General features: G+C 55.6%; 1 protein-coding gene across 5 annotated transcripts in view; it reads left to right on the forward strand.

Annotated features, from left to right (window-relative positions):
- ATP2B4 (ATPase plasma membrane Ca2+ transporting 4) overlaps positions 1–12,990 on the forward strand; it is a 118,284-nt gene that overhangs the window by 54,140 nt on the left and 51,154 nt on the right. For 3 of the 5 annotated variants that reach the window (XM_074977397.1, XM_074977394.1, XM_074977392.1), the window contains exons 3-7: positions 3,587–3,784; positions 7,256–7,513; positions 8,154–8,279; positions 9,435–9,560; positions 12,833–12,868. In XM_074977397.1, the coding sequence (XP_074833498.1) occupies positions 3,587–3,784; positions 7,256–7,513; positions 8,154–8,279; positions 9,435–9,560; positions 12,833–12,868 (744 nt within the window). The remainder of the gene's footprint in view (positions 1–3,586; positions 3,785–7,255; positions 7,514–8,153; positions 8,280–9,434; positions 9,561–12,832; positions 12,869–12,990) is intronic. The other 2 variants (XM_074977393.1, XM_074977396.1) reach the window with 1 other exon arrangement.

The raw sequence follows: 12,990 nt of genomic DNA on the forward strand, positions 1-12,990 counted from the left end.
GGGGCTCTGGCCCCGAGGCATGCGGCTGAGCCTGGGGGCGGGGAACAGACCGGCGCTCTCTCTCCCTGTGTGTGGTGGTGGCGGGCCCAGGTGCAGCTCCCTGAGAGGTGGCGGCCAGGCTGAGTTGTGGGGTGCTCAGTGGCAGAGAAGAATCGAGAGGTTGTGGGGGGCAGGCTGCGGGGTGGGGCTCCCCCGTTCCCTGCGGCACCGAGCTGAGTGTGTCAGTAGCGCTGCAGCTGACTGCATGGGCCTGGCATCCCTCCCTGCCCCAGCGCGCTGGGGAGCATGTGCTCATCCTCCCCTCCCAGTCCCTGGGCCGGGACACTGCGTGAGTCAAACCGCCCCAGTATTTTCCGTCCGGTCCCGAGACTTTGGGCGGGGCTCATTCCCAGGCAGGCTTGCGGGGACACCCGGCGTGACTTCATCTGTCCAGCTTTCCTCCCCCGGATCCTGCTGCCACGTGCCTCGTTCTCCCTTGGGACTGAGTGGTGCCAGCCAGCCTGAGCAGGGATGGGGGGAGCTGCTCCCTCTCTGCACCTCCTTCCTCTGCCCCCACCCATCGCCAGCGGGTGGTGCAGCTGGGTGAAAGAGGAGGATGCTGTTCTCTTCTCCCCCGTGGAAGCACCTGGGGCTCAGCAGGCAACTCCCTCCAGTGACGGAGGGAAGGCAGGCTCCCTCCAGCCGCTCTGGGCGGTCTTCCAGGCTGCCCCAGCCCTGGCCCACATGTGGAGGGGAGACACGTACAAGTGGCTGCAGTTCGGTGCACAGCTCAGAGTCTGACCTCCCCTGCCTGGTGCATCTCGGGAGCTGGCAGGAACCTGGCTGGGGCACCCTTAAGGTGGAAAATGCAGCACTCGGAGCTTTTTAAGGTGGAGCCAGTGTGCGAGGGGAGAGGGTTATACATGTAGACTTCATTTAAGTCCACCCTGACATGATGCTGAGTGATGTAAAGGGGCTGGGTGGACAGCCCCAGCGGGTGGCTCCTCTGCCCTTTTGTGACAGAAGTGTCGCTGTTGTGAAGGCCTCTGAGTGATGCTCAAGGGCTGGGCTCAGCTCCTGCTTATACCCCAGATTTCCTGGTGCAACCTTGCACAAGTCACACCCCCTCCTCTGGGTCTCAGTTGCACACTGATGCAGGGAGTGGGTATTGATCCTTCCCCGACTCACTGCCCAGCTGAGGGTACACCCAGCCACGTGCTGTGGTGACAGGAACCCACGTGAGCTCCTTGATCTATAGGCGATGACACCCAGCCAGCTGTGAAACGAGCTTCCTTGTACACCAGCTGGGCCTTAACCTGGAGTGATGGGGCAGCCCCGGAGGTCTGGCCATCCAGCTCAGTGGCCAAGACTCCCTAGTGGTCTCTCCTTAACTCTTCCTCTTTACTGCCACAGAATCCACACAGCAAAGAGGGAGCGCAAGAGTCGTTGTGCTGATGGGCACGAGAACTAGGGGGTGAGGGTCGCCAAACGACTTTAATAGGCAGCAGGTTTAAGCAAACCAAAGGAGTATTTCTTTGTGCAACGCAAAGTCAGTCTGTGGGACTCCTGGCCAGAGGAGGCTGTGAGGTCCGAGACTATAACAGGTTCAAAAAGAGCTAGATAAATTCCTGGCGGCTATTCCGCCAGTGTCTGTTAGCCAGGAGGGGCAGGGATGGTGACCCAAGCTTGTCAGAAGCTGGGAATGGGTGACAGGGGAGGATCACTTGGAGATGACCAGTTCTGTTCTTTCTCTCTGGCGCTGGCACTTGCTGCTGTCAGAAGACAGGACACTGGGCTAGATGGACCTTTGGTCTGACCCAGTCTGGCCGTTCTAGTCTTCTGATGGACTTGCACCAGTGCGGCAGCTGCAGCTGGGCTCTCTAGAGCTCTCCCCAATCTCCTCTTCAGGGTTTTAAATACTCCCAGCTCCTCTGTCTGGAAGGAGGTCCTCCGGCTTCTTCTTTCCAAGCCCCCCAGATCCCAATGGCTTTCCTGCCTCCAGAAGCCAGAGCTCCTGGGCCCAGTTGCCCTGGGCTCCACCAAGCTGAGTGGTTCAGGCTCCAGCTGCAGCCCTGGGTGGTTGACCTCAGAGCCCGTGGCTGCAATTCCATGTGGCTGGGCTTTGGCCTTCTGCCCAGGGCCCCAGCGAGTCTCATGCCAGCCTTGTTTGGGGGCCCCTCTGAAACTTGCTTGTGGCTCCTAGTTGAGGATCCCTGCCTCACAGCATTGGCCTGCAAATAGGGCTGAATCTACAGATCCACATTGGCATGAATGGAGGCACTCAGCGCTCTAGTCCTATCTGTACAGCTCCCTGCACTGACTCACATTCCCTGCCCCATCACAGCCCTCTTCTGAGGCAACAATCCCAGCTTCCTGTGGGACAGGTCTTAGCAGAGATGGAAGAAAACTCTAGGAGCTGTTGGGAGAACTGGCAATTGTTGACAGTGGGGTTGCCTCTATTTTTTATCATCCATCCATGGGTGGGGTAAATTTTGTTATGCGCACCCAGGTATGTGTAGATGTGCCCCATCCAGGAGAAACGCCTGCTGCCCATTCAAGGTGGCCGTTGGTGCTCTGCTAATCAGGTGGGCAGCACCTGACTCTCTTCTGAGTGGCTGTGTGACAAAGTGGGGTTGGGGGGATTTTATTCCCCTCGTTATGTTGCATTTGTTTCCTACTGTCCCGTAGTAACTCCACGGGGGTGCCTCAGTTTCCCTCGGCACTGTGTCAATGCATAGATGGTGATGGGAGTTTTGGCATGATGACTTCTCCTGTGTAGTCAATGGCCCTCCATGCCCTTCATAACCTAGGCAGCCAGGTGACTCCTTTTGGAGGGGGGGCAGGACAAAGGCGGGAGGAGGTGTGGAGGTGCACCACCACTAGAAACACGCACTGCTGGCTGAGGGTGCACTGCTAATCAGCTGGGGGAATGTTTGAATCTCTCCTGGGCAGCTGCCCAAGTCCTCGGCTTGCAGGGAACACTGCTGGTGGGGAATCTCAATCGAGAGCTGGAGTAAAGCCAGCCACTGGCTTCATGAGACACTCCACCCAGTGATGGGCCCCGGCACAGCCTCTGCAGTAACTGAGAGCACAGAGAGGACTCCCAGGTATCCTTCTTGCTGCACAATTTGAGGCCACCTGGCCTCAGCTGGGCTGGCTGGTCGCTCAGGGCAGCTCTGGCACTTGACACCTTGGTGCAAATCAGTGCTGGTTGGTACATGAGTGGGGAGCTTGTCTGCTTCTGCACCAGAGCCTGATGCTTCCAGGCCCTGAACACCCTCTGCTGATGTTGGCTGGGGAGGCCCCGCCAGGAAAGCCCGGGTGTGGGAGTAACTGAGATTCAAGTAGTGCGGTCTAGTGGTTGGGGCACGAGGAGACCTGGGCAAGACAAGCCCCTGCTCGGTGTCTCTGGTTGTTTTCCCACCCTCTGCTTTTATCCATTCAGGTAGCAAGCTCCTGGGGACACGGCGTCTGTGTTTGTACAGTGCCTGACACACAGGCACTGCAGGGAGTGCTGGAGAAACCGGGGAGCCCAGGATGTCTGACAGGGGCATGGCAGGTTTGCAGGGCCGCTCTCACCTCTCCTCCTACGTACCTTCCTCTCCAGGCTTGTCTGGGAACCCTGCGGACCTGGAGAAGCGAAGGCAGGTCTTTGGCCAGAACTTCATCCCTCCCAAAAAGGCCAAGACCTTCCTGCAGTTAGTCTGGGAGGCACTTCAGGACGTCACACTGATCATCTTGGAAATCGCAGCCATCATCTCCCTGGGCCTGTCGTTCTATCACCCGCCAGGCGGCGACAACAAATGTGAGTGCCCCACCATGGAGCCTCCGAGAGGCAGGCTGGGCATGGAAGGGGTTGGCAGCCCCATGCTTGCTGCTTGCATTCGCAAGGGGGCTCTGTGGCGGCTGCTGCAGGCTTCCTCTGTGGGTTCAGTCCTTGGCTGGTGTGGCTCTGCAGCTCCACCAAGGGGAGCTACCTGTTTTTGCACTGGCTGGGGATTTGGCCCAGTGATATCAGGGGAACTCTGTGGATTTGCACCAGTTGAGGCAACTTGGGCCTCCCCTCTCCTACCTCATCTCCTGTGCTCCCTGGCTGACTAGAACTGGTTTTCCCTCCCTCAGTTCCCTAACGTACAGCTGACATGGCATGGTCGTGGCTGTTGTCCTGCCTGTTTGCTTGCCAGCTCCCCTCTGGTGTTCGCACACTTCTCCTGCTGTGCAGCTGGATCCAGCAGTGCTGGGAGTGACAGAAAACCCAAACATCTGTCACCTGCATCACAGAATCATAGAGTCCTAGGGCTGGATGGGACCTGAGACGGTCACTGAGTCCAGCCCCCTGCCCAAAGCAGGACGAACCCCAACTAAATCATCCTAGCCAGGACTATGTCAAACAAAAACCTTTAGGGATGGAGATTCCACCACCTCTCTAGGTAACACATTCCAGTGCTTCCCCACCCTCCTGGGGAAAGAGTTGTTTTCCTATTATCCAATCTACACCTCCCCCACTGTAACTTGAGACCGTTGCTCCTTGTTCTGCCATCCGCCACTAGTGAGAACAGCCTCTCTCCATCCTGTTTAGAGCCCCCTTCAGGAAGTTGAAGGCTGCTGTCAAATCGCCCCTCACTCTTCTCTTCTGCAAACCAAATAAGCCCAGATCCCTCTCAGTAATCCCAAACCCGATCCGAAGCTCCTGGAGCGATTCCCATGAGCCTTGAATGGGCTTTGAGTCAGGCCCCTAGAGAAAGGGTTAGTTCCTATGTCCTGGCCGTATTCCCTGTGCCTTGTGCTTTCATGTAGATACAGCTGCAACACAGCTTAGGACAGGGCCCTGTTAAACACTTCCCAGGCTCCACCTCAGAACCAGCTGCATCTGAGGGATGCAGGAGCCTGAACCCCTGTTAATGGGGGACTGGAGATTTCTTTGGGATTATTTGGCTGTATAGAAAGATTTGAGGGTTGTTTTCCCAGTGCCTCTAGTCCCTGCAAGGAGAAATGAGAGACAGGAGCCTGCTGCTGAGGGATGCTGTGTGTTGGCTTGGATGGGGTGGGGTTAGGAAGCCCATGAGACTCAGGTGGGAAGGGGTTTGGAAGCCCGTACTCTCTCTGCCAGCTAGAAATGGAGCTGAGTTTCTGAGAACCCTTCAGTAGAGAGGAGAGGAACCTGCAGCATGTCTCGTACGCTGGGCATTGTGGATGGGAATGAATCAGAACGTGGAACACAAGGAGGACAGCCAAGCTTGGGAGGAAGGGGTGAGAGAGTGGCAGGGTGCAGGGAGAATTCTGTTCTGGGCCAGAGAGCAAAATCATCCCACTTGGAGACCCCAAGAGAAAAACAGTTCCCTGGCCATTGGCAGGAGGCTGAGGAGAGGGGATGAAGAGCAGAGGGGAGCTTTGGCTGACATGTTGCTGAGGGCTTGGCCCTCACACTTGGTGCGGCGGGTAGCTAAGATAAACAGTGTCAGGCTGTCGCTAGTCTGGCTGCAGCAGGCTCCCCAAAGAACTGCCAGCCTGCAGGGCCCAGCGGCCCAGCTGAACAAAGTCCTGCCTTTTCTGTGGCTGCCTTCCACTCCCATCCCGGTCAGGGGGTCAGGCTGCTTCTGAGGATGAGTCATCAACCTGTGATCCTGGCTGTCTAGAACAGGTGCTCAGGACTTGGCATGTATCCATACTGGGTGCTTATTGACCCATGTGAGAAGGTTCTGTCTGCTACTAAGATACCAAGCCCCACTGCTTAGAAATACCTGAGTGATGGTCTGTATACCCTAACCATGCCAGGTCCCTGTTTATGAGCATACACTACAGCTATGATAAATGCACCGGGGCTCCCAAACTTTCTCATCTTGGTGCATGATGATTATACAGTAAACTTTCATATCCGGCAGCCCTGGGACCAGGAAGTTGCCAGATATTCAACTATTGTGGATAACAGAGGAATACCTAGCAATGCACTACACTAAAAAAAAAACAACCAAGATTAGGTATTAAAGAAAAAAAATGCACACAGAGTATTTTATTTACCAATAACAGTCGTGTTGTACATAAACATATACTGTATTTGCTGGATTTATTTGTATTTACTTTCACTTATGGCAAATGTAACCAAAATTTGCTTGTGGTTAAAATGCTGGGAATTGGAGAGTTCCGGATAATAGAATGCCGGGCATGAAAGAGTTTACTATGCCGTGGGCATGTCTATACTTACAAGAAAATGGCCACGCCGTGGTTGATCTTCTGGAGTTCAATTTTGATGCATGTGTTAAGACATGGCAAAATCGATCTCCCTGGGCATGGCTGTAAACCCTGGTATGTCCTGCTATTGCATGGCATAAGAGATGTCAGCGCAAGCCTGAAAAGCCCCGATCAACACTATGGCAGAAAGTCAATTCTAGCTAGGCTAATGGCATAGCTCCAATTGCGTATCTGGGATCGACTTTGTTCCCTAGTGTAGATCTAGCCTGTGTGTTTGCATTGGGTATCCTCCTGCTGTGGCACCTTGAGGCAGGCTATACAGGGTGTATCAAAGCTGTCATGAGAGAGGCATGTGTTAGTCACTGGCTGGTCTCTGGCCAGAGTGTGCTGGGCTGTGTAATCCAGTGCCAGTCATCCAGGGATCGCTGAGTCCTTTGGGAAGTGTCGGTTATCCCTGTCCTCATTGGGTGGGCTGAATGGCATGGTCTGGGCACATGTCCCTTAATTCCAGCTCTGACAGAGAGACCCTTTGTGGCTCTGGGGTGGGTGGGCCCAGCACTTTGCCACTCTGAGCCTCTGCAAATCAGCACCTCATCTGTGAGGATTAAGGTTAAGGGTTGCAAAGTTCTCCGCAAGGGCTGAGTAATGGTGCTTGCTTCGTTTTCATGGGCTGCTGGTTTGGTTCTTAGAAAGTGGCTGTTTTTAAGTGTCAGCCTGGGAGAACAATGAGACAGTGAGAACAGCAGAGATGACTTATTCCCAAGGCCACCCTTCAAGAGGGCATGTCAGACTGGGACTCGAACCCAGGTGTCATGACTCCCAGGCTGCTGTGCCAACTGTTAGCCTAGCCTCTGCCAAAAGCACTGCTGTGTGAGCGTTCTTTCTGTGAGCAGAAAGAAATGGCTGGGTGGGCAGTGTGCCGACCCGTAGGAGATGGGGTGCTTGGAGAAATGGGAAGGAGTCTGCATGTACGTGGGCCTTTCAGGCCCCTTGCTGTGTGACATGCTGACAGACAGTTACCCCAAGATCTCCTTTGCGTGACTGAATCTTCCTCTTCCCTGTGTTTCTTGCCCCCCCACCCCGGCAGCATGCGGCCAAGCAGCGGGGGGTGCGGAGGACGAGGGGGAGGCGCAGGCCGGCTGGATCGAGGGGGCGGCCATTCTCTTCTCGGTGATCATTGTGGTGCTGGTGACGGCCTTCAATGACTGGAGCAAGGAGAAGCAGTTCCGGGGCCTACAGAGCCGGATCGAGCAGGAGCAGAAGTTCACGGTCATCCGCAAGGGGCAGGTGATCCAGATCCCCGTGGCCGAGATTGTGGTGGGGGACATCGCTCAGATCAAGTACGGTGAGTGATGGGAGAAGGTGGGGAAGGGGGCAGACAGCTGACCTGGCCAGCTCAGGCTCTCCTACCTTGCTCCTGTGCCTGTCTCACACCGCCGGCCTCCCTCCTCGTAGAGCTGGCAGCAGCGAAATCTTAGCGCCCTGCTGCCTTCTCTGCTGGCAGTGCCTTGTCCCAGCCCGCCTCAGGCCTGGCCAGGAGGGGCTGATGTCCAGGGAGGAGGATGTCTCTAGCCCCACTCTCCCTGCCAGCTTTTCTCCTGGGCACCTCATGCCTAGAGGCAGCTGCTGGAGCTAAGCTGAGCTCGGTGCAGCCTCCTGCACTGCAGCCAGGGCAGCGAACGACTTTTGCTTTCGTGACACTGAAGAAAAGTGGCTCTCCAGTCAGCCATTCCCCCTTTGCCGTCCGTCCCCACCCACCCTCGGGCGCTCATCTCCCCAGCTACGCCGTAAGGAGCGACTCGGCCAGGCAGCCTCCTCATGGCTTGTCATCTTCCCACCATTGTACTGGGGGGTTCTGGATAATCTCCCTGGCACCAGGAATTCTTCAGGCCTTGCACTCCACCCCCAAGGGTCTCCAAGCTGCAGGCTGAGAAAATGGGGATGAGTTGTGTGGAGACCTGTAAAGTGTTTTCCCCCTCACTCAGGTGATCTGCTGCCCTCGGATGGGATCCTGATCCAAGGCAATGACCTGAAGATCGATGAGAGCTCTCTGACTGGGGAGTCAGACCAGGTCAAGAAATCCCTGGATAAAGACCCCATGCTGCTTTCAGGTGAGGCTGCCAGATGGGACCTATGACCTGAGCCCTCCACTGGCAACCCCAGCCAGCTGCCCAGCCTCTGGCTGATTAGGGGGTTCAGGTGGGCAGTGCTGGTATCCTCCCAGAGCTGATCTGAGAGCCCATCACAGGAGCATGGGCTGCAGGAGAGGGTTAGATCTCTTCTGTTCATGCATGGCCCTAGCACTGCATAGAGTGGCCTTGCAGCTTGTTTTTTCCCATGGCCAACCTTGGAGGGTGAATTCCCTCCAAAGCATGGGCACAGTAAAGCAAGCTCCCGTTGCACATTGCTCTGTCCTGGACAGGGTTCCCTCTAATTTTTAACGTCTATGTGCAGAATGAATTTTGTTATGTGCACCAAGGCGTGTGTGGGTGTGCACAACCAATAGAAACACAGGCTGCCCATTGTGGTGGCTGTGCGTGTGCTGCTGATCAGCTGGGCAGCACCTGAATCTCTCCTGAGTGTCTGCCCCAGCACTCAGCGTACAGGTAAAACTGGTCCTGGAAAGGTTTCTGTACTGGGAAGGCACATGGCTACTGTGGGCATTGAGATCTCTATGGCTATGTCTATACAGCAGGTGCTATCTCAGGATATGGCAGTATCCCGAAATACCTGCCTGTGTCTAAGAAACGCGCTGGTCTCAAAACAGTTTTGGAGATAACGGACGCGCTATTCAGGCATCCCTGTGCACCTCATTGCATGCAGAGTACAGGGATGCCTTGAAATAGGCTGTATTTCCACATGTGGTGCCATTTAGGCAGCTTATTCCCAGCTTACAATTCTCTCTATACATAGCCTATAAGGCCCTAGGTTGACTAGAGAGGAGTTCTGTCTTGGGGTATCTTCACTCCATGGGCTCTCTGCTGACAAGGGGTCAGTTGTGATGGTGATGTCTGCCTGTCCCATGGGAATCTGGAATGAGATCCACTTAAAACAAGCCTCTGAGGACCCATTGTTACAGGAACATCTTTGGGGCTCTGTTGACCCGGGCTGGATTTGAACCCATGACCCAGAAGTGACAAGCACTGTACCTGTTTCCCCTGAGTCAGACATTCTGTTGTGTTAAAATATTCAGGAAATTGACCGTTAATGTATCTGTGTCTTGGTTCATGTTTTCCCTTCCCCTCGATGCTTCGTTCCCCCTCCAGGTACCCATGTGATGGAGGGCTCCGGACGCATGGTAGTGACAGCTGTGGGGATCAACTCGCAAACTGGAATCATCTTCACTCTGCTGGGGGCAGGAGAAGGAGACGAGGAGAAGAAGGTGAAGAAAGGTAAGGAGCTCTCTGGGAGCCCAGGTTTTTCTTTTTTTGGGAAGCATCTCCTGGGATGCAGTGAGCTGTGTCCATGGCAAATGGGGAACATGCAGTCCCATTAGTGAGAGTCACGGAGCTGGGCAGAGCCTTGGGAGATGAAACTGGGGATCCCACTTTGCCACCATCAGGTCATGATGCAAGGAGCACACAGCAGGAGAAGACCCCTTCCATATATGGGAGCTGCAGGGCGCTGCTTGGGCTCACCTCCCAGTGCATCCTTTGTGATGCACCCTCCTTCACTGTCTCCACCCGGCTGCAGCTCAGGAAGCCTCTGGAGGCAGGGCTTTGGGGGCAGAAAGGGAGTGGCTCTGGGCTGGCTTTGGCAAGCAGGTTGTCAATGGGATTTCGCTAGCTCCAACCCCATGGTGGCAGACAACAGCTGAAAGCGTACGTCTCCTTCAGACAGTCCAGCACTTGAAGGCTTTTCACCAGCAGCCTCTTTGTTTCTCTCGCCGTTTGTTTTCTCTCTCTCCCGCTTGGAAGATGTACTCCCCTCCCCCAGGTGTTGACCCAGCCATGCTGGGAGGGGAAGGACGGCTCAGATGACTTGCTTTGCTCTGCTGCCCGAGCTCCTCAGATGGTCAGAGCTCCCGAGGGCGGAGAGTGTCTCCTGGCTTCTGACTTGGGTGGGTGGGGAAACGTTTGGGAATCCCTGCCCCACATTGCACGGGGCTCTTGTAAACCTCGGCCTCATTCCCACCCAGCCCGCCTTTCTTCTCTGGGAAGGAGCTGCGGGGCCTTGTCATTAGAGGGTTTAACCCTTCGCTCTGTTCGCTGGCTCCAGGCTACAAGCGGGCACATTGCAGCTACCACAGCTCTTGTCTGGGTCCCTTGTGTTCCGAATACCGCCAGCACTCGGTGGGAAGGAGGGGGGGCCAGGCAGTGAGTGGGACGATGGGGGTGGGGCACAGCTTGCCGGGCTGTGCCACTCACCCACACACCACCAACTGGTGCCAGGATCCAAACTCCTCCCTGCCACCTCTCCGGAGTCTTGCTGCTTATTCCACCCACTCTGCCCCGATCCCCGTCAATCACAGCCGGCTCCCAACCCTGCCTCCTTCCTTCTGCGTCTGAGGCGCCTCTGAGACAACTCAGCCAACAAGCTCCCCGCTCGCTCGCTTTGGGGTCTATGGGCCGCTTGCAGGACTGGGGAGTGCCTTGTGGAAGAGTAACGATGCAGCCGGGCAGCACGCAGGCCTTTGGAGGCAGCATCCTGCAATGCAGGCGATAAATACAGCATCCTGCCGTGCTGACAGGCCCAAAACTTGGCTTCAGGTGCAAAGACAAAGCATCCCTGTGTTTCAGGACAGCCCCGTTACAGGAGCTGGGGTTGCGGGAGAATGGTGAGGCTCCCAAATAGTCTAAAACTCCTCCCCCTCACCAAACTGCTCTGAGTTTGGCTCCCCCCATCTCAGGGCACGTGGCTGTTTCCCTCCCCGGCAAGCCATGCTGGCTGTGATGCTCACCTGTCAGCCTTTGCACAGGGCTGGCTCATGCAGCACCAATGTGGTGGCTGGAGGGTTTTGCCCCTTGGGGTGGAGACAGAAGAGTGAAGGGTCTTATCTGGAGCTCTTGTGCAGCACCAGTAGCTGGAGGAGGCTGGGCACAAAATAGGGGGAGGGGGCTGAGCTGGGAGAGAGCCTGCGGGTATATCACCTCCTGAGTCTCTGTCTACCAGATCAGGGTGTCACTCAAGCCCCCTGAGCTTTCACTGCCAGGCAGAACCCAGACAGCGAGTCCAATCCCCAGATGGTGTAAATCCAGTTTAAGTCTGTGAGACTCGGGGGATCGACACCAATTTACACTAGTTGAGGATTCCAGCTTCCCAAATCTCCCTGGTGCTCCCAGTGAGAGGCCAGGGTGAACGTGGCAGAAGGTATGTGGCTCATCCAAGCCACCCCATGCTCTCTTGCTCACAGTCAGCAGAACAGGCACCGGTGCTCTCCATCATCATTGGCGAACCATCCAGGAGTAGTAAAAGGGGCCGGATGACTGTCTCTCTGCAGTCTCCCCTCCTGCCACGAGACACTCCCGTATCTCCTGTCTCCAGGGAATCACTCACCTTGGGTCTCACTTTTGAAGCTGTTCCCTCTGTCGCAGAAAGTGGCACCCAAGTTGTTTATTCTGCTTCCTAAGAGGTTCTTGGCATTTCCCGGACCCTGGGCTGCAACGTTGGCTGACAAGTTAAGTCTCGGTTGACATCATGTGCTGGAGTCCCCAGGTGTTGGAAGCAGGGGTTGGGGGACCCGGGGTGTTCTCTCAGGGCCCATTCTTCTCAGTGTCACTGGGCAGGAGGTTGTTTGAGTAAATAATCCAACTTTGGCCCATCAGGCGGAGAGTATCCGTCCTTCAATGTGGATTTCTTCCCAGCCACTCTTCCTGTTTTTTTGTGTCGCAGTAGCACATAGTGGCCAACATCGCAGCTCTGGGCCCCATTGTGCTAGGTGCTGTAAAATGGCAGAACAACATTCCCGCCTCAGAGAGCTTCCAAAGGAAGTCTTACGACTGTTGCGTTACTGTTTCTTAGTAACTCTCTGTATTATAGCAACTCACTCTAAAAGAACCTCTCCAGTTCGAACAGGAGTTACAGGCTCAGTGCACAAACCACTGGGTGGAATTCCAGCCTGCATTCTGCTGGTCACACTAGACAATCTCTGTGGTCCCTTTTGGACTGGCCTCAGGTTTTGTCTAACAACCCCGGCAGGCTGCTGCCAAGATCAGGTTCCCTTTGTACTAGGTGTTGTACAACCACTCCGACAGCCCCGCTCAGGGTGAGTAAGCTCACCCACCAAAGCAAGAAGACTACAGGTGGGAAAAGTGGGGCATTATCTCCCCAGTTCAGAGATGGGAAACCGAGGCATGGGGCATCAAGTGACTTACACACAGAGTCTGTGGCAGAGCAGGGTACTCAGCCCCCAGGGCTCCTGGGTCCTACTCCAGGGCCTCATCGCCTTCTGGCAGAAGCTCCCCCTTCCCCTGTAGCTAAATGGTCCTTCCACCAGCAAGAAGAGGGAGCTAGTGGAGGACATCCCCATTGGCTTTTAAGGGGTGGGAGGTGCGTCTAACCTCCTGAGTCCTGGTCCCAGAAGCCCTGCAGCTGTGCGGCATGTGGGAGTCCTGCCACGCGAGTGCCAGCACAGAGGACACTCAGGGCGTATCCCACCAACAGGGACGTTAATGTCAAGAACCGTGTGCTCAGCACTGCACCCTTTTTCTCTTTGTCTGAACAGGTAAAAAAGCAGGAGCCCCTGAAAATCGCAACAAAGGTAACCTGCCTCTCCATCCTATGAACCAGCACCACACTAACTACCGAACATTCCTCCTTCGTTCCTTCTTCCCATGAGTCTGTGCTCCTCGCCGCTGCAGCGGGAATCTCGCCTTGTTGTCC

The sequence above is a fragment of the Carettochelys insculpta genome, chromosome 26, assembly GCF_033958435.1.
Source record: "Carettochelys insculpta isolate YL-2023 chromosome 26, ASM3395843v1, whole genome shotgun sequence".
In the NCBI taxonomy this organism is placed as follows: domain Eukaryota; kingdom Metazoa; phylum Chordata; order Testudines; family Carettochelyidae; genus Carettochelys; species Carettochelys insculpta.